General features: G+C 37.1%; 3 protein-coding genes and 1 long non-coding RNA gene across 7 annotated transcripts in view; 2 read left to right on the top strand and 2 right to left on the bottom strand.

The window, feature by feature from the left end:
• Positions 1-8941, top strand: part of LOC131328629 (protein STRUBBELIG-RECEPTOR FAMILY 3-like) — a 29051-nt gene extending 20110 nt beyond the window's left edge. The window contains exons 10-16 of the mRNA XM_058361547.1: positions 78-325; positions 845-983; positions 1704-1904; positions 2779-2836; positions 5107-5197; positions 5276-5429; positions 8674-8941. Of these exons, the coding sequence (XP_058217530.1) occupies positions 78-325; positions 845-983; positions 1704-1904; positions 2779-2836; positions 5107-5197; positions 5276-5429; positions 8674-8778 (996 nt within the window). The 3' untranslated portion in view covers positions 8779-8941. The remainder of the gene's footprint in view (positions 1-77; positions 326-844; positions 984-1703; positions 1905-2778; positions 2837-5106; positions 5198-5275; positions 5430-8673) is intronic.
• Positions 8942-9640: 699 nt separating this feature from the next.
• LOC131330311 (putative defensin-like protein 158) lies at positions 9641-11153 on the bottom strand. Its single transcript, XM_058363850.1, has 2 exons — positions 11090-11153; positions 9641-9967 (listed from the first exon to the last, which is right to left on the bottom strand). The coding sequence occupies exons 1-2, from the start codon at positions 11142-11144 to the stop codon at positions 9738-9740; spliced, it is 285 nt and encodes a 94-aa protein (XP_058219833.1). The 5' UTR covers positions 11145-11153; the 3' UTR covers positions 9641-9737.
• A 2542-nt stretch (positions 11154-13695) lies between these two features.
• LOC131329351 (uncharacterized) lies at positions 13696-16930 on the top strand. Of its 4 annotated transcripts, none has more exons than XM_058362446.1 (3): positions 13696-13941; positions 16260-16316; positions 16402-16930. In XM_058362446.1, the coding sequence occupies exons 1-3, from the start codon at positions 13846-13848 to the stop codon at positions 16765-16767; spliced, it is 519 nt and encodes a 172-aa protein (XP_058218429.1). In that variant the 5' UTR covers positions 13696-13845; the 3' UTR covers positions 16768-16930. The 4 variants fall into 4 exon arrangements, 3 of the variants coding, with proteins under 3 accessions (XP_058218429.1, XP_058218430.1, XP_058218431.1); XM_058362447.1 differs by lacking the exon at positions 13696-13941 and adding an exon at positions 15759-15869; XR_009200731.1 differs by lacking the exon at positions 13696-13941 and adding an exon at positions 15876-16139.
• A 549-nt stretch (positions 16931-17479) lies between these two features.
• LOC131329268 (uncharacterized) lies at positions 17480-19575 on the bottom strand. The gene is made up of 3 exons (XR_009200697.1): positions 19286-19575; positions 18609-18732; positions 17480-17905 (listed from the first exon to the last, which is right to left on the bottom strand). It is a non-coding gene; the product is annotated as an uncharacterized LOC131329268 (long non-coding RNA).
• Between the last annotated feature and the right edge of the window lie 6324 nt (positions 19576-25899).

The raw sequence follows: 25899 nt of genomic DNA on the forward strand, positions 1-25899 counted from the left end.
AATGTATATTTTCAAGTCGTTTGCATCTGCATAGAGTTCTATTCTGACATCTGATATTTTTATGAGTATTCGTGTAGCTATTGGCTGTTAAGAAGTTGAACCTAAATGCTTTCTTTCTGCACAATCACGAATTCGTTGAGATCGTGAGAAGGATGGCTGAAGTTCATCATCCTAACATAGCTGAGCTCAGGGGATTTGGTGCAGAGGACAATCATCAGCTTGTGGCATATGAATATTCGAGTAAGGGGACACTCCATGATGCCTTGCATTCACTCACATGGAATACTCGACTTGAGATTGCCCTTGGAGCTGCAAAAGCCCTAGAGTAAGTCTGCAACTACTAAATGACTGCTTCTAATCCGTTTATTTAGCATGGTTGGGGATTTGCAGTTATTATCCCATTTTTTTGCATAAACTCATGTTGTAATTTCTTGAGGTCTGCCTATGTTTAAAATTGTTTGGATTTGAGTGCTTCATGAAGGGGATTATAGTTAATTTTGATACCTTGTTGTTTTCGACCTTATACTAGTTAGTGTATTTGATGAATATGAATTTCAGGAGATAAGAATCATAAATGTGAGAAACCAGGTCGTTATTAAAATGTCGTAGTACAGAACTGTATACATAAATAGTTTTATCATAAGCTCTATATTTTTCCAGTCAATAAATTTTTATATTGGGAGACCCAAAGGAAGGTCATTGGCCTCAAAATGGTTCATCCACCGGTAATAGAAGGGGCAGGGAGTGAGGACGGGATAGGGCCACATTATTTTCTTGCACGACTCTTTGCTAAAGAGTATTTCTTTTGGTTTATGGATGTTTCTTGTTGTTCTGTGTAATGAAGGTATCTACATGAGGTCCATAAGCCACCAATTGTCCATGGGAACTTTAACTCCAGCAATGTTCTGCTTGATGAGCGGCTTGCTGCACATGTCGCCGACTGTGGATTGCTTTCTTTGCTAACATCAGGTTCCCTTTGCCAGGTAAGGCATGAGATAGTGGTTTTGGGGGGGACAAGTACATTCTTTTTGACCCAAACAAATGACAAGAAAGACAAAGGGAAAAAACAGCAAGTCAAACACCAAAAATCTACCAACTACACACACCGAACACAAAACCTCTAGAGACGACAACCATCCCAGCACCAGAATCAGAACAGAGAACGAACAGAAAAAACAAAACAACAAGCAAACCTAACCTAGCGGCTAGCTGAAAAAGAAAAAACAACAGTCAAACACAAAAAGTCCAATGGGAGATTCCCCAAAAGCCAGCCGAAGCTGTATTCTCTTTTGTAACAGCAATCAGCCTCCAACCAGACACAGGCCATTAGATCAGCACTGATGCTAGCTATAACTCCTCCTATATCCTTCCTTTCAAGTTGAAACATTCTCCTCTTTCTTTCTCTCCAAACTTGGCAGATAGAGGCAGGTGGAGCAAGTCTGAAAACCAGCCTATTCGGAGCCTTTTCTTTGTCAAACTGGCATGCCCACAACAACACGGAGTCCAGAATACTAGGAAACCTGCCAAGCCCCCATTTCCTTCGAATACATACTTTTGAGGAGCTTAGATTGTTATCTTCAACTTCATTAACTTTTATGCCTTTCCACCATAAGAAAATAAACCAGTTTAGTTTTACATACCAGCTGGCATTAAGTAGTATCAAAAGATTGGACTGTTTAGACTTACAAGACTTCATTGAACAGCTAATGAGCAAAATGAATAGAAAGCTTTGTGTGAGGGGCATGTTATTGATACTGTGGTTATATTATTCTGCCTCCAAGAACTCAATGATGGCTAGCTCTAAGAAGATATTGTATAGACTGTGGAGCTCTTTTCGTAGGTGGTCATTGGCCTTTGGTTTCTGCAGTTGCTTGTTGATCTGTTGGTCGATATGCGCTTCTTTTCTTTAACAGGAAAGTTTTTTTCCCCCGTCAGGCATGTAGCATTATAATCCTGTCATTATGGTACGTAGGAATGTCTGCTTACTGTAGGCTTGAACTTCTGCTGAGTGACAATGATGGTGTGGGCTATCTCGTATTATTCTCTGCCCAAAGTGTTAGCATTCTTCTTACAAAAATATCTTCTAAATTTTGGAGAGTTTGGGCAATTGTGTTGCTTCCTCAGTTAATTTGGAGAGAAAATGCATATGTGGGAAAGCGATTTAAGCCTTGGCTATTGTTACAGAAACGTTGAGTTTCAATATGGTAGTTGACAATCCCATTATGAACCTGGTTATATGGCATGATTAAATTCGGTGTCCGTAATCTTTTCGAAAATTTCACATATTTAGACACCAAATTGAATGAAATAAGAGGGGCACGAGAGTAAGATGTTTTAAAGGATGCTTGTGTTAAAGTTACCAACTCCCAGAAAGGCTTAAGTTGTTTTGAAATGGGCCCTAAAGTGTATATTCAGGTACTCAACACCTTCCCTTGCGTGCAAGCTCATCTTGCACGTTGAGTGGAGAAGCACACATCCTTACATAGAGCGAAATAGAATGAAAGAAGATGAACAGAATGTAAACTGGCACCAATGAAAAGAGAGAGACTTGAACCCTGACCTATCACTACCTGAGCTCTGATACCATGCATGTTATGTTACCAATTGTCCCAAAAACTTAAGTTACACACGCTCTTTCCTAGCCCATCTGCCAAAGGTCTGTAGAATGCTGTTGTGAAATGAAGCCAATAATGTACATCAAGCTATCCAACAACTTGATGGATGGAAATCAAGCTACTCAATGTAATCTGGCTCCAAGCTGATAAGAGAAGCACCTAGGGATGGATGTTTTATGTTTCGGGTCTTTGGAGTGGGTATTGGATGCTCAGAATCATAGGTACATCAGTTTGTTTTTGCTTGTGAGCACTTTGTTTGAGGGAGCTCTTAAGAGATTTTTTCGCTTAGAGCAAACTGCTTGGAGACCATTTTTTTAGGGTGGCCGAGGTCACTTTTGTAGGGTGGCTGCCTTTTGTGCTCTTGGTGCATATGCGCTTCTTTCTTCAATTTTGAAAAAGTATGATGTTTTTCCATCTTTCATTGTGTATATAATATGGTACATATCTACGAACAAAGTTCTAGAATTGCCTGCTTGCTCTAGGTTTTGGCCTCCACTGAGGGGCAATGATTGTTCTGTAAATCTCTTAGGCATATGTCTTGTAATAAATGAGAGGGAAGGGAGAGTTACACATTGCGTTGCTTCATGGAGTTGGTTTTACTGAGAGAAAAACCAGGACAAACCATGTCGCGTAGACCAGTCATTCGAGGTTGGCTTCAGCATTCCGTTTTTTCTGTTCTTCTGGGTCAAGGACTGTCTCTAGTTTAATAGAATAAATCCACCTTTTTGCCACTTACAACGTCAAATTAGATCTTCCCTCCACCTAGCGCTTCCATATAGCCTCGACAGAAATCTTATTTCTCTTCTTTATGGTGCAGTCTAATGGTCTTCATTGCCAAACTACTTTTGGCTATTTTCTCTAAGCTTAATTGTCAAATGGTGCTATACCCCTACCATGTCGTGCATGTTTTTGATTGCTAATTCAATCTTTTCAAGTCTTACCTCACATCCACTTAACTATTTAGGCCTTGCCCGTTGTAATGGAAAATTTTGACTTCTTAAAATAGTAAATATACCTCAACATGGGTGTAGTTGTAGGTCATTAGAGAATTTGACATAACTAATTTTGTTTCTATCAGATTTTTTGGTGCCCAACTTGACTGAAACTATCCAGACTCGTAAAATATACTTTCAGTTTTCCTTTGTTTATTCTTGGCTAATAATAGCTGAAGTAGGATAACATGTCCAACCCAAGTAATGAAGTTCCTCATTTTGTTGGGACTAGAAGCATAATTCTGAAGATGGTTGAATGATGGAAAGTGTGATGTAATTGGATTGGTGGTTCTCTGCCGGCTAAACTTAAAGGTGGATATTAATCACTCGGGTCAAAAATGCAACAAGGCAGTCTTTACTTTTGCTTTCTACAGTTTTTAATAGGCTCAAATCTATAAACTTTGGCTCAAAACCAAACCCAGAAGAAGTAGAGAAATAGGAAGAAAAGAGATCTAATTTCCAGAAAAACTCCTCGACTTAAGGTCACATCTACATATAGGCTAGCTGAGTGCTTCATTGTAAAGAACTTGGATATAGGAAAGTCACAGATGAAGGACAATTTGACAAGTCACTGGGATGAATCCACGCTGAAATGAGCAATTTAGAAGTAGCATAGACCATTTGTTTTTTGGAAAGGGTCAAGTTGTTTATGTGCGGCAACGTGATTGACAAATTGACATTATTACTCAATTGACATAATTACTATTCAATTGACGTATTTCTTAGGTACATTGGGCCGGTAATTTAGAATTAGCATTAACCATAAAACACAAAAGAGTTAAGACAATGTTAAAATGAATCCAGCTATATATTAACCTTCTCTTACATCCTATGAAAGTGCAATATATTGTTTTTTCCTCCACAAGGGCTTTGGAACTTGATTTCTTTAATAGCTTTGGGGTTCTAATCTCAGGCTAAGGTTGTGTGCTTGTATGACCATGACATCAATGGTTTCATTGACAGTTGATTTCATGTGCACATGATTTTTGTCACTGCTTGATATCCAATGGGGGCAGTCGAAAATAGGTTTACCGCTTCTAGAAGGTTAGCAACTCTAAGTTGTTGCTTACAACTCAGTGAGGGTTTTGAAATGAACTCGTTATAAAGAGGCCTGGTAGTAGTACAATAAAAAAACAATTGTCGATTGTTCATTACTAAACCTTGGACTCCCTCACATGAAGGACTGTTCAGCTGCTGCTTAGATATATTCCTAAATGTGATTTACTTCACATCTTGCCTACCCTTTTATTCATAATTGTCAGATTGGATATTTCCAAGATTGTTAAGCTTGTTGTTACTGGATATTATTTGCAATTTATGTTTCTTAATCCAAAGTTGCCATACTTTTCTTTGTGACTTACTTTCCTTGATGATTTGATGAAATGCAAATCTGGAAGTTTGAAAAATAATGTCAGTCACGTTGAGAATGTGAAACTTTCCCCCGGGCAGCAGTTGTAGCCTCACTATAGTCTGATAAGGTTAATTTACTCAGTCTTCAGAACGCCTTCGAGGAGCTACATCCAAGAGTGATGTTTACAGCTTTGGAGTGGTGATGTTAGAACTCTTAACAGGCAGACAGTCACATAACCGGTAAAAAGAGCTAGGCTTCATGAATATTGGTTCCCATGGCATGTTATTGTTTGGAACTAACATTCAAATTTTTATTAGGAGACGGAATGAAGAACAGCTTCTTGTCGGATGGGCAATCCCTCAGCTTCATAGCATTGATGCTCTGTTGAAAATGCTTGATCCATCTCTAGATGGAGAATGCCATGCTAAATCATTATCGCAGTTTGCTGACATTGTTTCTCGATGTGTTCTGGTGAGTTCTCTCTTACTTTGGTTTGAACTGAATGCATATAAATATACACACATATGAACCACTAGGAGCAAATGGTGGCACTACCTTAGATTTTATATCATATGGTTTATTTAGCAAGTTATATGGAATTATTTCTAAATGTAAGGAACTTGTCTAAATCAGCACCAAAAATATTGCAGTACTCTCAATTCCGAAATCGAGGAAACTACCTCAAGCTTGTTAAGTTAAGCTACATGAAAACATTACTTAGGTCTAGTTATTAATAATTCGTCAAATGGCCCCTTCAATTGATGCCAAGTTCCATTAATTAACAAAAAAGATCATATCGATACCAGCTTAGTTTCCAAATTTTACAAATTAAATGATGGACAGAGGTGGCTCCATCCATGCGAACGCTTATCTATGCCAACCTCCCTGACATTTAGAAAAAGTATAGGTAGGCCAACATCACCCACATCGTTTAGAAAAAGTATATATGTAGGCCAACATCAACCACCATCTCCCACATCCCTAATTGACTAACAAAATACTTAGACAAGTGAACAAGAGGAACCTTAATAAATTCAAAACCTGCTATTTTTTGTTTGGATAAGTTTGTTAAATAGTCTGATATACAGATCTTAATCGAAATGTATCCATTTGTCTCATACGCTATGGAGATGGTGAGTCGGACAGCTTAAACTGTTGGAACAATCTATAACTGAACATGGTATCAGAACTCGGGTTCGGGGAGGTATTGGGTTCGAGTCTCTCTGTCTGTATTTGTTTTGTATTCTGCGAATTGCCCTAATTTTCTAACAGGTTAAGCTTTGGGGACAATTGACAACTTAACAAAATTAAATCAGAAAAATGAGTGTAGATACTTAAACACATGTAACTAATTCAACCTATCATAGAAAAGATATAGGAAGAAATAAAGATAACTTACTTAAATGCATTGAGGAAAAAGATTCACTTATAAAATAAACTTGCCTTAGTTTGTTTTTAGAATGTCTAACTAGAAGTTTGGAAAAAGTATACAACAAAAGGAAAGGGGAATAATGAGATTAAAGGAGGATGAGTTTTTTTTTTTCAAACACCTCCTTTTATAGATGTTACCCAAAAGGAATAGGGTTGCTAACAATAATGCCCAATTAAAAATTCTAATAACCAAGCAACAATATAAAGTAATAAGCAAGATTAACCAAATAACAAGAATGAATATTGGGGAAAGTAAAGAGTAGGGAAGAGAGATCGAACACAAGATTTCTAGTGGTTCAGCAATGTGTAGCCTAGTCCACTTCTCAAGCTTCGACTTGAGTTTCCACTATTCTTCGAATAGATTACAACCACTAGCTTTCCTGAGGAGATAGTGAACCGCTAGGATTTTTCGGAAAAATCCTAAGAAAGAACCTTCACCAATTTAATCCCTATTTTGGCTCTAAGCTTCCAAGTGTTTAACTCATAAACACTCACTTAGACTATTTAGAGTATTGCTACTCTTACAAGAAGATTTGAAGGATGAGTACAAATCTCAATATTACAACACTCCTTAAATGAGTAGATATTAAGTGTGGAAATTTGGAGAATCTTGATAAGGGAGTTCTTGGATTTGTATGCTTGAAAGTATTGCTCTGGGATGTCTGATTGATGCCCAAAATGAAGCTTGAACCTTGCTTTTATAGAGAGCTTCAAAAACTAGCTGTTTGTGGTAGTTGTGCTGAGCATTGAATGCAAAATAGAGCTGTTCGAGCTGTCAACACAGCTTTTCTGCACGACCGGTAGTCCGGCTGGTCCACCACCTTCGGTAGTCAGACCTTTCTGGCTGGTCTTCCCGTGGGAGTCTCTGAGAACGGGCTTGTCATCCGGTTAAGCTAAAAACGTCTGTATGCCTTGGTTCCAAATCATTCCATACTTGATTACAACAATTTATATCATACAAACATGAAGGATATGATATATTCATTTAAAAGCTCATTAAAAAATTCTTGTTTGTGACGTCATAGTTGCAAAATGAAATACATCATCAAAATCAAAATATTGTATACCATACAATTTCTAACAATAGACTTTTATTACAAGTCAATAAGAGGATAGGATTTGACTCAACTGTAGACTCCAAATTATTGACGTGTGAATTGCACATGAGAAATCACTTTTCTTTGCTAGGGGTGAGTGAAAAAACCCATCCAACTCTTGATCCGAACTGAAACAGTTCTAAGAATACAAACCCGGCCATTCAATTTGGTTTCGGCCTCAGTTAGGAAAATGATAAAAACGAATTAAGTGTTTTGGTCAGTGAATTTATGCCAATGGTTCAGTTTCCAAGAATCCAAATTGAATATCTAAGCGTTATTGAAAATCTTTCGGACAGTACAGGTTATGAATGTAAGATACTAAAAGATTATGTATACGCTCACATACTGGCTTTGACTCGGGGGCGGCGGCTTAATCGACATATATTGTTTATTGGAACTTATACTTATTATATATCACAAGATTTTTGTTTCTCCATACATTACATTTGTACTTTGGAATGATTCTAACCTAATGTAGTTAAAATATATCAATCATTTTGTTTTTCTTTAGGCTACTTCTACTGTCAGATGCTTTTTTATTTATTTATGAAAGAAATCGAGAAATGAGATGTAAAATAACCTATTTTTTTATCCAATCAAACCAAAATTATCAAGATTATAAGTAGCTATACATGAATAATTATCAATAATATTCAAAACTGGGTATATACAAAATAAAAATTTTAAAACTCGTACGCTCGGGGAACCAGGGCCGGGGGAGCCGCCCCCAACCCCAACATAGCTCTGCCCTTGCACACTGGATGTATTATAACATATGAAAACTTGAAAAAGATTTTTATTCTGGTTATTAAACATGATATAAAGCATCAAATTCACTTCCTAATCATTCGATAGGCTCTTGGTAGTGGAAATGCTTGATTTTTTCCTCTTTACTAGTGGAAATTCAAGAATATTTTTGCATATATAGTTATATGGTATTGCATTCAGCGTTTGCAAGTGGAATATTAGTTGACCCTTACACTCTGCAAGATTTGGTACAAGTTGGCGACAATGATTAATTTGATGATGTGTGACCCATTTCGAGTATCATTGTTGTTATGTTTCTCTTTTTGAAATCTATATTTCATTTTGTATGTATTGTTTATGCAATCCAAAAATCTGGTTGTTAGTGTTTTCTTTTGTTTCTCTTCACTCCTTGTAGACCTAAGATAGCATTTATTTTGCAGACAGAGCCTCGGTTTAGGCCACCCATGTCTCATGTTGTCGAAGACCTCCAAGAAATAATACGGAGGACGTCTGAACTTAGATTTGGGAGGCTAGGGACAGACTAATGCGTATTTTTTTGACGGATGCAAATGGGATGTGGCAACAATAATGGAATTGCTGTGAATATAACGGTTGCGTATATTTCAAGCTTTTTGAATTAGTAGAAGTTGTTTTAGCAGAGGATGGACCCGCTGTCATGGTATTTGATGTTGTTTGGATAACATTTTTGAACAGAGATACTTTGGTTGGGTCTAAACGAACATATTTTAGGAAAAAGGACTTTTGGGGGTGATATGTTCCTCTCCATGGATTTGTTCAGCTGTTTAGCTTGGAAACAATTGGTGACGAGGTTGTTTGGTAAATGTTTTGAGGTGGACAAATATGGATAGAAAGATTAGAGTAATAAGTGGAACGAAAACTTATTAAAACAAGTGGTGAGAGAAAGGGGGTGCTTCTGAGAATCCCAAGTGAACAAAACCATGATTCAATCGTTATAATCTTTGCGTTCTAGCTCATGAAATCAACATTTGCAGTATAACATTATGTGAGCACACCAAAGTTCATCAAGTTTTTTTTTTTTTTGGCAAGATTTGCGGCTTCTTTCAGGATTCACTCTAAAGTTAACACATCTTGTCCCTTTGACAACGGATAGTCTTATCAAGTGGATCTTTTTGCTTTGGGAGTTGCCTATTTTTTATGCTTGTTGTACTCCTTTATCTAGCTTTTAGTTTTTTGTTTTTTTGGTAACCTTTCGTCATTGGGGCTGTAATTTATTATCTTTGGAGTCTCATAATGACTCTTTATCTATCTACGAAGTTCTTTTTTGATGTCAAATAAAAATCGTTATAATCACTTTATTTTTAACATTCACCATGGAAGGGTTCAACATTATGATTTTAATCACACAATAAGAGACAGTTACCAAATTATAGAAGTTGGACTTTTTATTTATTCAAAGAACTAGTGATATCACCATTCTCTCTCTCTCTCTCTCTCTCTCTCTCTCTCTCTCTCTCTCTCTCTCTCACCAAAGCGGTGGCCGAACTGGGGTACACGGTAACTTCGGGTAGGGAAAGAATTTGTATACACAAATACAACTGGTAGCGTCTCTTTCTGAGGCACCAGGAGGATTACAAAATGCCTTGCCGCCAAATCCGTCTGTGCACTGATATTGACAATCAGTCAGGTCGCAATGCTTGGGATCCATTACCACCTTACAGTATAAATCCTTAGCTTGAGCCACCATCACCGCAACTGGTAAGAGAAAAATAAAAATAAAAAACAGATTTAAGGATGAGTTTCCCCAAAATTAATTTGTATTAAAAGACAATTGGTTACTATAATTTTTTTTGTGATTTCGTGGTTAGCCTTTTATCAAAGAATTTGAGTTCGTGGTTCGTCTCTACAAGATGAATCATATAATCAAAGTTGAACAAAGTTAAAAAATAATGACATAATTCACCATAAAGACAGCTAGCTGTTTTAGGGTGTTTTCGCTTTCAATGAATTTTTTGATGCTTTTGACCGTAATTTTTTACTATTTAAATTCATCTCACCATTACAAAACGATTAGTCCAAAAATACAAGTTAAGCCAATGTGGCTCTTTACAGTGATTTAGAGAGGATCTTGCATTCTTATTCGAGTAGAAATATCAAGTCTTTTTAGGAAATTAGTATTATATTTCTTTTCAGCGGGAAAAAACGCGACTTATATTGATAAAATTAGATACAAATTGTGGGGCCCATAAAACAATAGATACAACAAAACAAGAATAAATACAATAAAACAAAAACAAAACACATAGAAACAGATACTTATACTTACATGTGGTTTCGCTTAATAATCCTCGTGGAAGATATGTTTGGCTTTTCTTTAAAAAAAAAAAATTCATATTTGTTGGTTTTTGCGTCAATTATTTATGAATTATTAGTTTATCTTAAAGAGAGAAATCTTAAAAATATAAATCTTAAAAATACAGACAAATAGAATTCAAAAATCTATCTGGATTATGTTTGTCTATAGTAGATGAAAAATCAACTTTGATATTAATTTTCTACTTTTTAAATTCCCCCGTTGATACAAACCAATATTCACAAAAAAAAAAAAAAAAAGACTCAAAACCAGAAAATATGGAGGGGAAAAAAAAAGGAATAAGGGTAAAAATAATGATCTAAATGGATTATTAGACCAAACCACTAGTGAACCAATCAAAAGAGACGCCTTAAATTAACCAAGTGATCTCAATAGAAATTGGAATTCCAAAATATATAGAAAAGAAAGGAATTACCAGAGACAGCGAGGCCTATATATAAAAACAGAAATTAAGTAAAAAAGTCCAGAGAAACAACTAACAAAACCAAGTAAATAAGCCTAACCTGAGAAAGCAAAGAGAAAGAGGAAGATTTGAGAGTAATAAAACTTATTAGCCATCTCCAAAGGTAGCCTAATTTTTGTTTACTAACGTGTATATTTATAGGAGTTCAGGCCTCGTCAAAAAGTTAGGGAATAAAATCTTCAAAACAGTCAAGGCATTTATGGCAGTTCTTGAATAGAAGATTTGTTTATTAAAGTTGAAAACCACCTTTCAGATTTTCATGATGAGCGCTGCTATTTACGGTCCTTCATTTTTTCCTATAATTCGTTAAAAATTTTCAATTAAACTCGACAGTTAGTTGCCGAAATTAAGGTATATTTTCAGCATCCAATTATCGAAATATAATATTTTTTTCAACAGCTATTTATCGAAAATGTATGTTCGGCAGTTATTTACCGAAAGTTAAACATATTTTTAACATTTAGTTACCGAAATATAATCTTGTTTTCAAAAGCTATTTACAGAAATATTATGTATGATTTTCAACAACCATTTACCGAAATGTAGTGGGCTATGGGAGAAAATAAAGGGCTGCGAATAGCAGCGCCCGTCATGATTTGTGTTGGGGTGTCCAGAAGAAATGTATTATGTAGAAAGAAAGTGTACTCAAAAATTATCCAGAATTATTACATTTTTAGAGGTATTTATAATCGTTAATAGATTTTATTACTGGAAAGAAACATTTGTTCTGGGTGATTTTCGGATATATTTTCTTTATATCTAGCATTTCTCGTGTCCAAAAAATAAGTCAATGCTTGGAATAGTAACTAATAAGATTTGTCGACAACCAACTGCGAATAGCTCAGTTGATCTATAGTCTGTAGCAATAATTATTAAACACACTCAATCACATAAACACTTACACGCACTCACACAACAGTGTGTGGGCCGTGTGTGAGTGTGTGTGCCCACGGCCCACGCACTGTTGTGTGAGTGTATGTAATGCTATCATTATTGTAATATGTAAAGGAGGTCAAATGATCAATCATTGCCAAAAAAAACAATGATTTATTTTTCTCCTGAATCGAGTTTATTAATTTATTACATGTCTCTCTAATGGGCTATTATGAATACCACTACGTCTGATCTGTGAGTACTTAAAATGATTTTCTTTTTCATCCGTCTTTTCAGATCAACAACTTGTGGTCTAATCTGTGAGAGTTTTGTCTCTCATTTTATGAGAGTTATTAGTTTCATCTTTGGATGAATTTTGTCTACAGATTGGATTCTCTCAATCGAGATTGCTTCACAACGATATTTGTGTTTCAGCGTTCTATCACTACACGATGTCTTTGGCAGGGCAACTCATGACGGTTTGACAGATCTGTAGTTCTTGAGAGTTCATTGGCACGTTCATCCATGATTAGAGTGCATCTAATCATCTGAGTATTTGGTGTCTTTTATCCTTAATTTTGCATTTTTCTCGTTTGAGACTCCTATTTAGATGTTAGGCAGTTTAAAAGTGTCGCTGTTGCGTCAGGCCATACCTGGGTTAGGATAAAAGATATCGATTGCCTTGTAATTTACTCGTTTTTATTTGTTAGATGATTAATTTGGCTTTGTCCAAGTTCTTTGTAATGATCCCTGTTTTGTAAGTGTCACTGGACATTTATTAATACAATCTTCTCACTTCAAAAAAAAGAAAAGAAAAAGATTGCACTGTTGTCCTCGGAAACGAAAATATGGGGGGCTTTTTTTTCGGATGTTAAAGAAGCAAAAGAAATTTATACAGGAATACTAGGTACACTACAAGATTCACAACACCATCCATTACACGCCCCAAAACGACGTCGTTTTGGAGCATTCCTTAAAATATATATATATATATATATATATATATATATATATATATATATGAAATCTCAAAATTAGATTGCGTTCCCCCGTTTCCCCCCAATTCGCAAACCTATTGTTCTACAGAGGGGGGAGAGAGAGGAAGAGGGAGAGAGAACTGAGAATCACCACAGCCCACCCCCGCCACCGCCAACCACCACCCACCACCGGACCCTCCTTGTCCACCATTGGCGACACCACTCTCGGCAAGAGAGAGGCCCAGAAAAATTCAAAATCGTTGGGTTTTCACGACCACCAGTGTGTACTAAGGTCAGTCTGTCTCTCTCTCACACACATACACGGTGCTCACTCTCTATCTTTCTCTTGCCGGATTGGAGATTTTTTGAAAAACATTAGGGTTCCAAACAGATTAAGTAAAGGATATGCCTAGGCTATTTTAGCATTCCTGTTAATTTCAGCAATCATGGATGTTGCCGATCTCGAATGAAAGCACGTAAATATGGTGTTCTTGTGCTATTGTGCTTTTAGTTTCTGTAATAATTGTATTTTCATTGTACAACTTAGATGATCATGTATTGGGGCACCACTAGTCCTACTTTTTTTGGAAGAAAAAAAATGAATGTTTGGTAGTTGTAAGTTCTACAGCTGGCTGGTGCCCATGTCCCAGCAAAGATTCATTAAAGCAGACAAAGTGTTAAATGATTCATTATTGAGCTTTTGCCAACCGTGATCTGTTGAATTTGGTCTAATACGTAATTTGTTACGATATCATTGCTGGAGTTTTGTTAACATTTGCTTCAAAAGTTGGTGTTAATTAGTTAATTTTTGTACTTGTATTGCTGTATTTTTTTCCTAAACCTATTAGTTTCTGTAATTGACATACAAAGCAAGATGCTTTAGATGCGCTTTTAATTATTAGACATGCATTATCTGGTAATTTATTTCCTTTGTTTCTGAACCAGGATGTCGCCGGAGTCTATTCCGTTGGCAATGCCTCCAAACAATGAGTGTGGAGAACAAGAAGAGGTGTGGAGTGGAGACATTGAACATGAAGAAGAGGTATGGAGTGGTCCTTCAAGCAAAGACTATGATGAGATAGAAACTACTAAGGATGGGAATGAGAAAATAGGAAATTGTGAAGATAAAGTTGAAGAACCGAAAGAAGGAATGACATTTGACACATCGGAGGACGCATATCGTTATTACTTAAGATATGCTAGAGAAAAAGGATTTGCTATTGCGAAAAGATCATCAAGAAAGGGAAGTGATGGAAAGTTGAGACATATAGGATTTGAATGTTGTCGTGCTGGAAAGGCAAGGGTGAGAACAAGCAACCCGGTCAAACCACGGCCACAGACAAAAATTGATTGTCCAGCTCACGTTACTGCTGGGATACACCCAGATGGAAAGTGGAGGTTAAACACTGTTGTTTTGAAGCACAATCATGAACAGAGTCCAGGAAAGACAAGGTATTTCAAGTGCAATAGGGTACTGGATGAACATGTAAAAAGAAAGCTTGAATTGAATAATAAAGCCGGGATCCAAGTGTACAAGACTTATGACTCACTTTAGATTGAGGCGGGAGGTCCTGATAAGCTTCCATACCTTAAGAAAGATTTGCGAAATCATTTGGACAAACAACGACGTTTACGACTTGTGGAAGGAGATGCTGAAGCGATGCATCGTTATTTCATGAGAATGAAAGCTGACAATTCTGACTTCTTTTTTGCAATGGATTTGGATGAAAAGGGTCGACTAAGGAATGTATTTTGGGCTGACGCAAGGAGTAGGGCAACTTGCAAGGAGTTCGGTGATGTTGTGACCTTTGACACAACATACTTGGTAAATAAGCATGACATGCCTTTTGCTCCATTGGTAGGCGTGAACCATCATGGTCAATCTATTTTATTGGGATGTGGGCTCATCTCTAATGAAGACACAGAGTCATTTTCGTGGTTATTTGAGACTTGGAGGACGTGCATGTGGGGTTGTGCTCCGAAAGCAATGATTACTGACCAGTGTATGGCCATGAAGAATGCTTTAGAAATTGTATTCCCTGACACCCGACATCGGTGGTGCATATGGCATATTATGAAAAAGTTGCCCGAAAAATTAAATGGGTGCAATGCCTATGAGAATATTAGTTCGTGTATGCGTAAGGCAGTATGGAATTCATTGACAATAGAACAATTTGAGGATGCTTGGGATGGGTTCATCAAAAAGTACCAGCTTCAAAGTAACCCATGGTTATCAGGGTTGTATTTGGAGAGGAAACGATGGGTTCCTGCTTATGTGAATGATTGCTTTTGGACGGGAATGTCATTTACACAAAGAAGTGAGAGTATAAATTCATATTTTGATGGTTACATTCATTCAAAGACGACCTTAAAACAATTTGTAGAGCAGTATGAAAATGCATTGGCGAATAAGGTGGAGAGTGAAAACCAAGAAGATGTGAAAAGTTGGCACACTTACATCCCGTTAGTAACTAAAAATGACTTGGAGAAACAATTTCAAAGTGTTTATACGCATGAGAAGGTTAGAGAGTTTGATGATGAATTTTTTGGGAGACTTGAGTGTTCTTGTAGTCTAAAAAAAAAAGCGTGTCCGAATATGAGGTGAAAGAATGTGTTACATTTGGAGAAGGAAAAGAGAGAAAGAGATTTCAAGTGCCATTTATTGTTGATTTTAATTCAGAAACTAATGAAGCACATTGTAATTGTCGATTGTTTGAGTTTAGAGGAATGGTTTGTAGACATCAACTGACGGTGTGGTGTCAAATGGGAGTTGAAAGAGTGCCCGACAAGTATGTCTTCAAAAGATGGTGCAAAAATGTGAAGAGGGCACGTACTAAAGTTCGGATCAATTACGATAAATATTCAAAGTCAATTGAAGCGCATCGACATGACAACATGTGCAATCTCTTCAATGAGGTTGTCGATTTAGCGGAATGTTCTCAAGAGAAGTATGACATGGTGATGACAAGGGTACGTGAGCTAAAACGAGAGTTGATGAAAGCTTCGGTCATTTGTGAAAGTAATGTGGTTTCACTTGGTGATGACGTGGGTACTCATATTGATCCTACTTCACTTGGAGATGGGGTTATAACGTCCAAATAGAGCACGAACATTCTTGACCTGGAAGGTCTTCGACGAAAAGGGAGACCGCCGTGCAAAAGAAAGAAAGGTGTTGTGGAAATAGCCGTTAAGAAGAAAAGAGAAACAAAAAAAAAGACATTGTCCAATGAAAAAGTCTCGGTATAAGTTCTTTATTATTTGTTGCTTATTAGTTAATTTTTTTGTTTGAACAACTTACTAGTTAATATTGACTTATCTATTCAATGCATGTGTAATAGTTATATTTGTTGCTAATTTCAGGAGGTTGAGAAGATTGCGGTTGGCCATGGGTTCGGGACACAAGAGAGTGTTGTAAATGTACATATAAGGAACTTTATTTTTAATTGCACAATCTCTTGTTTCATGTAAAAGTTATTGATAATCGTTATTTATTATTGGGCAGGGTCACCCAAACTACATAGGGCATTCAGTGTGGCCAAACATGATGCCCCATAACATGCTAGCAAATATGACACAAGGCGGAACCATCTTCCCATTTTCTCCAACTCTTTGCCCAACCAGAACAAGCTTTAACCAATTTAGGCCTTCTTTTCCAAGTTCACAAGGCTTCTTCAATGGTCAAGTTTGGAGAGGTCAATCAATTCTTGCGGGCAGCCAATCTTGGGGAGGACAATCAAGTTTTATGGAAGACCAAGGTCAATATTGGGGGAGACTACAACCAAATCTACTACAAACTCAAGGGCATGGATGTGAAGGACAACCAAGTTTCACTGATATGATGAATGCAGCGAATAATAATGAAGAGTAGTTCACTTGATTGTTCTATGGAAATGATGAATATGTATTGTTATTCAGATTGGTCATGACATTGATGAATCTGTAATAGTATTAGCATTACGACTACTTTGTTGAACCTGTAAATGTTGCAAGGTTGCAATGTGTTGGATTATATTGGATGAATGCAATTTATATTAGTCATACGTATTGTGTTGTATCCGTATCCATATCCGTATCGTATCTTGAAAGATGTATTATATCGTATCCATATCCATATCGTATCTTGAAAGATGTATCGTATCGTATCCGTATCGTATCCGTATCCATATCCATATCCATATCGTATCTTGTATTGTATCGTATCTGTATCCGTATCGTATCTGTGTCCGTATCGTATCCATATCCATATCGTATCTTGAAAGATGTATTGTATTGTATCCGTATCCGTATCGTATCCATATCTATATCGTATCTTGAAATATGTATTGTATCATATCCGTATCGTATCCATATCCGTATCGTATCTTGAAAGATGTATTGTGTCGTATCCGTATCCGTATTTTCTGAAAAATTCGACAGAATTTCTCTTGTTTTTAGTCTAGCCCGACATCATAGTGTCTCAGTCAAACGCATTGTCATCTTTACTCAATAAGTTGCCACAATAACAAACCATTCTAGATTGCTATATTAAAAGAAAAGAAACCAACAGTGTCATCCATCAACCCTATCAACAAATTTGAGCATTTGAACAATATATCTTGACCATACGATAGCAAAAAGAACTAGATTGACATAATGTTTTACATAACAGGCATGAGCCGAACATCATCATCATTGTCTACCCTAAGCTATATTACAAGCAAAATGAAAAAAATCCTTAAGTGTCACTAGCATCTCTTCTTGGCTGAATGCCCCATACACCAAGGGGAACTTGATTTTGGAGTTGTGGAACTGCTTTGTGCTCTCCCTCTTGCTAGGACAGTAGCAGTTTTGATGATTTGGATGCAAAAAGCACCCAATTACAAGATTTTGATCTTCAATTTTCAGCATAATAAGCATTGTCCTTCACTTCCATGCCCTTTAAGGCCATTGACCATCCTTGTGACTGAATAAGCATTGGCTCAACAAAGCCCAATCTAGTGATAGTCTCCGGGCAATAACCTATCAATCTTATAAGATCAAGAAGTTGATCAATAACACATCTTCAAAAGCTGTAGCAAGAATCTACACGTTGAATCCAAACTCCAATACATGACAGCTGATGCATTAACAATCTCAATGTGCAAAACTAAGTAGGAAGAGGAATAATGCAGAAGGAATTTTCCAAAAATTTCACAATGCGTTAAATGCACCAAAACTGATTGAAATTGGAACACTAATTAGAACCCTAAACTGTAGATTACAGTAGCCAAAGAGCTAATCTTGGCAAAAAGAGCTTCATGAAGCCCCTGCAATTCCTTTCACGCCATAATCTGTAGATTATGGTAGCCAAAGAAAGCTTCAATACAGTATGCTTGAACTTGGAACTCCTACTATGCTAGCAGAATATGCACAACTGGTAAAAAAGAGAGAGATGAGCATGGATTTCTTGCTTTGATCCACACAGATCACACCCATCATCAGTGACAACTCCCCATGCATATTGTATCATCTCAAGTTAGTTTAACTTCTCAATCACCCAGAGTAAATTCTACAAAAATAAGTTACAATATGGCCATGGGCTAGCTATTATCGCTAAACAAGCAATAATTATCCACAAGATTTGCCGAAGGTTACACCCACTTTTTGTTTCATGCCTAGATACTATTTATCAGTGCACTGAAAAAGATAAGATGTTGATCAAAAAAGAAAAAGATAAGATAGCTTTGCTACCTGTTTCCTTTCCAATTTTCCATCGCTATGGATATCAGTAGAAGAACGAGTCAAAAGCCAGTGTCTTTAAGAGTCTGCGATCAAAAACCAGATTCTTGATCTTGGTAGGATTCTTCTAAAAAATCTGAAAGTAGATCGAGTTAAATACGAGTGGGACAAATCCTTCAAAACAATGGAAGGATTTTTGAAAAATTCTACTCTTACAAATGCTATAAGCGACACATTTCTAAAAGCACATGAAAAAATTAAAAAAACAAGCTTGATAGTTCTCTGCAGAGAGTTTTAAGTACGGTATAGTAAATTACTAAGTTATACTAAACAAGCTCGTATCAATTTTGGCATCTCTAGTAGTATCAGTGATGAGTTTGCTCTACTTGCCAAAGAGAAAGTATGACGGAAGATTGGGGATGGTTGTATGTCATCGTTAATCTCAAACATATGCCAGTGATTAGGTTATTTTTTTGTGCCAAGTGGTTTAAGAAATTCTCAAGTCTCAAAACTCTCTGCATTCGAACTATCATCAGACACAAAACTCAACAGCCAAAACTGATTGAAATTGGATCACTAATTGGAACCCTAATTTTTTGTGCAAAAATCCCCAATATCTATGAATTAAAATTGGAACCCTAGTTCGATTGATACAACTGAGAGAGAGAGAGAGAGAGAGAGAGAGAGACCTTCGTTGGTGCGGCAACGGTGGTGGTCGAGTTCTTCGTCAACGTTCGAGATCGATACCAGTGATTGTGGTTCGAAGCTCGTCGGCGTACAAAGGTTGTGGTGGTCGGCAGTCGTGGAGGCGTCTTGTTCGTCGGCAGTGGTGGTGGTTGGCGGTGGGTTGGGTGCGGTGGTCTTCTCTCTCTCACTCTCTCTTCCTCTGGAACGACTGAAGTAGAGGGGAGTAGTAGAAACGCGTGTTCTGATTTATTTATTTTTTCAATATCTTGCAAGATTACTTCCCTTACGAGGCATTGACTTGACGAAGGTTTTCTGGTATATAACTTGAGAAAGTTTTTTTTATTTAATAGAAAAAATATTTCATAAATCTTTGAAAAATTTACAAAGATTACAAATATTTACTTGAGAAAGTTTACCATATGGATCTTCTCTTTCTATTATATACCATAGAGAGTATAAGCCAATAAGTCAATTTTTTTGTTTTTATTAAAAAAAATTAGATTTCGATAATAATTTTTTACTTTTGAGATTCTTGTCGTTATGACGATGCAATAATCCCTTAAAAATTGACGAAAAACTAACAAATACGAAACTTTTTTGGGAGAATTAAAAAATAGTCCTCGGGTTCTACTCTTTGTAAGTTTTCATCCGGCACTTTTTGAACAATTATATTTTCATTCTTCTAGATAGTGAATTACCTTTATTACCCTTTTAATAAGATATTCATATGTAGGTGTCTGTTTCCTTCCTAAATTAGTGGGATTCTAATAATTATAGTTACCTAAAATCATGGGTTGATTAATGGATAGAAATGGGGGGAATTTTCAAATTTTAAAATCTTTAATGGATATATTCTAAACCATTATTCCTCCTTAATTTTGTGAATTTTTAAATCATTAATTTTCATGAATTTTGTTAAATTGGTCGTATTATATTATAAACTTATGCGAATATGGTTCGACCAATTTCACGAAAATTCGTGATTTATTTTTAAAATATGAATACACCATTTTTATTCTTGAAACACATGAATAAATTAATTGAAAAACATGAAAAAACATGAATACAAACATCTTTTTAATTGGCCATGAAAAACATAAATGAATTAATCGGCCATGTTTTTCATGAATACACCATGTTTTATCCATGAAAATAGAAAAAACATGAAAATCATGGAAATTATGAAAACACATAAATACACCATTTTTTTCATGATTCACAGCCCCTTATTTGAATCCCAAGATTATTTTTTACCACAACAATATTATTGTACACATGAAGAATTTACGACAAAACATGACAAATAAGTTACTTATATACATGATTGGAAGCACTGAATAGTTTCTCTTCTCTCTGTTCTTTACATTTGGAAGCACTAGATATACCCCATTGAGGAAGGCAGGCGACAGGCAGATCAAATTGATGGCGGTGGCGTGGTGCCGACACGACTGGATCCGAATCGGTGATGAAAAACAGATCAAGGAAGGGTGTACAACAACAGCGGCAATGACGACTAGTTAATCGGCGACGTGGTAATGGGAGGGGTGAGGGACGGAGGTCGCCGGGGGATGTGAAGGGGTCCCGCTCGCCTCTCGCCGCTGCAAATTGAAGGGGGGAGGGATTAATTGTGCCAAAATTTTGGGATTCTAATTAGGGGTGGGTTGGTTTTAATTCAATGCTGAGATTTTTTGAGATTTTTGGTATTTAAATTAGGGATGATTATCCTAAAATTAGGCTAGAGGACCTTTAAGATTATTTTGTAGTCCCCAAAATCCCTGCCTATATATACATATATATTATATATGTAAAGGGCAATCGTGGGATTATTTAAAAGTGGGGATGGAAATATAATTGTTCAAAAAGTGCCGAATGAAAACTTACGAGGGATGAAGTTTGAGGATGGATATTTAAAAACTCTAACTTTTTTGAATAAGGACAAAAAAATAAGCCAATTGATTTATTTAGCCGAACGGGGCCTAACTCAACAAAGAATGAGAAATCCAATAATTCATCTTTCATTGAAAGTGCAATAATTCATCATACTTTCTCATTTTTGTTTCTTTTCTGCGACTGCATACATCCCATTATTGTTTATAAATTTGCTACAACCACAAACACATTCGCACAATGTGTATAGGAAATCGCCGACTGCACCCAAGGGCAGGATTCGTATAATAATCCCTAAATTTGTATCTGTTTATTTGCAACTTTACTTTGTTTAGCTCTACGAACCATGTAGTTGCAAGTGGAGTGGAGTGCAGTTGGTGCCTCTCTTATCCTATGCACATGGACATAATTCGATTCCCGTTACACCAATCTTACTCCCTAATTCCCATAGGATAAAATATATTAGGTTTAACGAATGACAAAAAAAAAAAAAAAAACATGTAGTTTGTATAGGATTTTTTTATCAATATAACTATATAATAAGTATCTATTGAGTTTCTGGAAAAAAAAAAATATCTGCCCCTCTCTAACAATCGACTGGACCATCACATACAAATACAATGGACCCCAACTATAAAGATATATTTTTTGAAACAATAAAATATTATTTATTAATAGAGAACTCGAAAGGGCACATCGAAGGAGGGAAAAGAGAGAGAGAAAAAAAGAGCCCAAACTGAAGCTACAAGACGGACTTTGCAACCTCACTGATCAGCAAAAACTTCCAATAGATCGAAGTTGAGAAGAGAGTACATCCAAACTACCCCAAAAAAATTAGCCTCCCACCATCCTAATATGAAAATCAGCAGCCCAATGAATCCTCCACTCTAGATTCCAGACTGCCTAGAGAATGTCCAGACTCTTCTGCCTCTTTATTCCCCAACTCCTTTTGGCATAAATGAGCCGTCGTTGGAACATGTGTATGCATGTTCAAAATCACCTTCACGCCTGTTATGTTCCCGGTGTATATCAATGATGCCACCAACTGGTTTATCATTAACCATTTGTTTCTCATTGGCCCTTTCCTCCACGTTGGTTGTCAAGTCCTCACCGGTTTCCACGTCATCATCATCCTCGTCGGAAACATCATCCTCCTGCTCGTTAGAGATGCACATCCACATGTTGCCCTGAGTTTTGCTCGGCTGGTGTTAGTATGGTTGATTTTTGCAAGGCGTAGCCATCCTTTTTCAAATTAATCTCCACTTCAGGAAAATGAATTGGAGAAACTTTATATCCATCTCAAAGTCAATTGGCAATGAGTAGAGAGGTCTCAGATATTATTAGGTGATCACCCATTTCATTCCCAAGCAATATGGGATTCTATTTCCTTAACATCCCCCCTCACGTGCAGCCGCATTTGAGATCTGTCACGTGTGACCACTTTTGGATCCTCTCATCGGGCAACCTTTTTGCTGATCTGTCATCGTGGGGTGTGGATTGTTAATTTTTAAAATGTGGGGTGGAACGGACCCTGCTCTGATACCATGTAGAAATTTTATATCCATCTCAAAGTCAATTGACAATGAGTGGAGAGGTTCCAGATGTTATTAAGTGATCACCCATTCCATTCCCAAGCAATGTGAAATTCTATTTCCTTAACAAGAATGTGACTTGAACAGTCCTCTTTAATCCACAACGTATAACATTTTCCGTCGACATTGAGTTGAATAGAACTATCAATCTTGGACATGTTAGTGGTGGCAATAAGAATTGAGCAAAGTCCACTTTGACCTCCTGTGATTATCGCCATATGTGGATACTTCCTCATGATTTAAAAGTGAGCACATAATCTATCTGTGGTTTCCAAAAGAGGTTGAGTGCTTACGCTGTTAACAGAAATGACGAAATGTCTAATATGCCCTTCTCTATATATAAATGTACACACGGTTTTGCCTTTTGCCTTTCCAAAAAATTGAGAGAGAGAGAAGTTGCAGGAGATGGGCCTCCACCTCGTTGGCAACTGATTCCGGCGAAGAAATAGAAAAAGAAGAAGAAATCAAAGAAGATTGGCCTCCACCTCGTTGGCAATCGATTCTGGCGAGTCTGGCGTTGTAAGTTGAGGATCTTCGGATTGGGTGGCGGCGGCAGGAAAAATGGAGTTCGCTGGAAAAAATGGTAGAAATATGTGGTGGTCTTTGTGGGTCAATGTTTTTGGAGTTTAAAAGTCACGCAGGAAAAATGGAGTTCTCCAGCGATGTCTCGCCGAGCTTCACCGCCTTCCCCCCGCCTCGAGGTGCTCTCTTTAGTGGACAATTTGTTTGAGAGAGAAATCCCTTCCTTCTTGGGTAACATCACGACTCTGAAATAGCTGAATCTCTCTTACAATCCGTTTAGGCCGGGTCGGTCCCGCCGGAGCTGGGGAACTTGACGAATTTGGAGATCTTGTGGATGTCCGGGTGTAACTTAATGGGTCTAATCCCCGACTCGCTGAGTCGACTCAAGAAGTTAAAGGACTTGGAGTTGGCTCTGAATATGGGTATATACCGAGTTCGCTCACTGGGTTGAAGTATGGATGGAGGGGATTGCCGGTTTCAATGGAGGAGGAGTGCGGTGGTGTTGAAGAACTGAGGAAGAGAAATGGAGAAAAGAGGGAGAGTGGGTTTTTGAGGGCAAAATCATTCCAAATCTATATAATTTCACCGCCTTACATGCTTGTAAGGCGTGTGTTTAACACTTTCCGTTAAAATGGACGGAAAAGGGTTTATCTGCTCATTGTTAGAAACTACAGGTAAATTATGTGTTCACTTTTAAACTATGAAAGAAATATCCGCATATGACGATAACCACGCACACGACGATAACTATAAAAGGTCAAAGTGGATTTTGCTCATAAGAATTCTTTCCCATGACAAGTGACTCTTGTCTTAGTGTACATTCATCAATCATTAAAAATTGTCCCCACTTCTCCCCTGTCAATTTGAAAGTACGCCAGCTCCATGCGTTTAAAGGTAGTCCATAACAAGAAAGCCAGACAAATCTTTCACAGCTCGCTGCTTCTCCATTCCATGATTAGAAAGACTCAAACCATCGCTCGTACCAGTCCCCTACCGTCGCTTCATCTCTTTGTTTTACATCAGGAAAAGTTATAAGGATAAATCTACCTCCCATTGATCTGAGTTGCACATCGCATTTGATTTCTTTCTTGACTTCCATCTCCAATCTTTCCAACGATATCATTTTGTGTAGTGTTGCGACTACACTCCTGAATAACCAACCATTGCCGGCCGGTTGAATTTTAATAGGGGTCTGCACAGGCGACTTAAATTTCAAGTCCTTCACATTCCCATTAGCAACTTGAGCATAAGATAAACCATGAGATACCTTCTGAAGATGATTGTTCATGATGCCATTATCACCCCTGGATAGGGCTCCCTGCTTGCTTGTTCCTCCATGAGCCGATGTAGAAGGATTACCCGTCTCTCTTCTCTAAACTTCTTGGTTAAACGACGTGTTTTTAACCAGGATTTTCTTGTTACCAAACCACATACCATTGGCTCTATATATATATTGCAACACCAGCTGATACATCACAGTTGTATCTTACGAACCCGAATTTGCTTCCCCTCTTACTCCTTTTAAGGGGTATGTATGAATCCTTCACCACGCCATATTGGTTGAAGATATTTCTCAACCATGTTTGCTCAGCTCCATTGGGCAGGTTATCCACGAACAGAGTGAACAGTGGATCCTTACTTTCATTGCAACCATTGCCATAAACTTTCTTGTGCTTGTTTATGACTGGTATCCACCGCCACCTTCTTGCCTTCTCTATTCATTTCAATTCCATGACTTCACCATTTACACCATGTTTTGTTGGACACACACACACACTCTCTCTCTCTCTCTCTCTCTCTCTCACACACACACACACCAAAGCGGTGGCCGAACTGGGGTACACGGTAACTTCGGGTAGGGAAAGAATTTGTAAACACAAATACAACTGGTAGCGTCTCTTTCTGAGGCACCAGGAGGATTACAAAATGCCTTGCCGCCAAAACCATCCGTGCACTGATATTGACAATCAGTCAGGTCGCAATGCCTGGGATCTATTACCACCTTACAGTATAAATCCTTAGCTTGAGCCACCGTCACCGCAACTAGTAAGAGAAAAGAAGAAAAACAGATTTAAGGATGAGTTTCCCCAAAATTAATTTGTATTAAAAGACAATTGGTTACTTTTAATTTTTTGTGATTTCGTGGTTAGCTTTTATCAAAGAATTTGGGTTCATGGTTCGTCTCTACAAATGAATTCTAAAATCAAAGTTGAACAAAGTTAAAATAATTCATCATAAAGACAACCAGCTATTTTAAGGTGTTTTCGCCTTCAATGAACTTTTTGAGGTTTTTTGTCAAAATTTTTTACTATTTAAATTCATCTCACCAATACAAACGATTAGTCCAAAAATAAACATACCAAAATTACAAGTTAAGTCAATGTGGCTTTGTGCAGTGATTTAGAGAGGATCTTGGATTCTTATTCCAGTAGAAATATCAAGGTTTATTTCGGAAATCAGTATTATTTCTTTTGAGCGAGAAAAATTGCAACTTATATTTATAAAATCAAAAATAAATTGTGGGGCCTATAAAACAACAGATACAACAAAACAAGAACAAAAACAATAAAACACACAGAAACATATACTTACATGTGGTTTCGCTTAATAATCCT

Source organism: Rhododendron vialii, chromosome 6a, assembly GCF_030253575.1.
Source record: "Rhododendron vialii isolate Sample 1 chromosome 6a, ASM3025357v1".
Classification (NCBI taxonomy): domain Eukaryota; kingdom Viridiplantae; phylum Streptophyta; class Magnoliopsida; order Ericales; family Ericaceae; genus Rhododendron; species Rhododendron vialii.

Coding starts and splice junctions, on each gene's coding strand:
- LOC131329351 (XM_058362446.1), top strand. CDS start 13,846: ATGTCGCCGGAGTCTATTCCGTTGGCAATGCCTCCAAACAATGAGTGT. Junction 13,942..16,259: donor ACATTGAACATGAAGAAGAG/GTATGGAGTGGT, acceptor TGCTAATTTCAG/GAGGTTGAGAAGATTGCGGT. Junction 16,317..16,401: donor CACAAGAGAGTGTTGTAAAT/GTACATATAAGG, acceptor ATTATTGGGCAG/GGTCACCCAAACTACATAGG.
- LOC131330311 (XM_058363850.1), bottom strand. CDS start 11,144: ATGGCTAATAAGTTTTATTACTCTCAAATCTTCCTCTTTCTCTTTGCT. Junction 9,968..11,089: donor CTTTCTCTTTGCTTTCTCAG/GTTAGGCTTATT, acceptor TTCTCTTACCAG/TTGCGGTGATGGTGGCTCAA.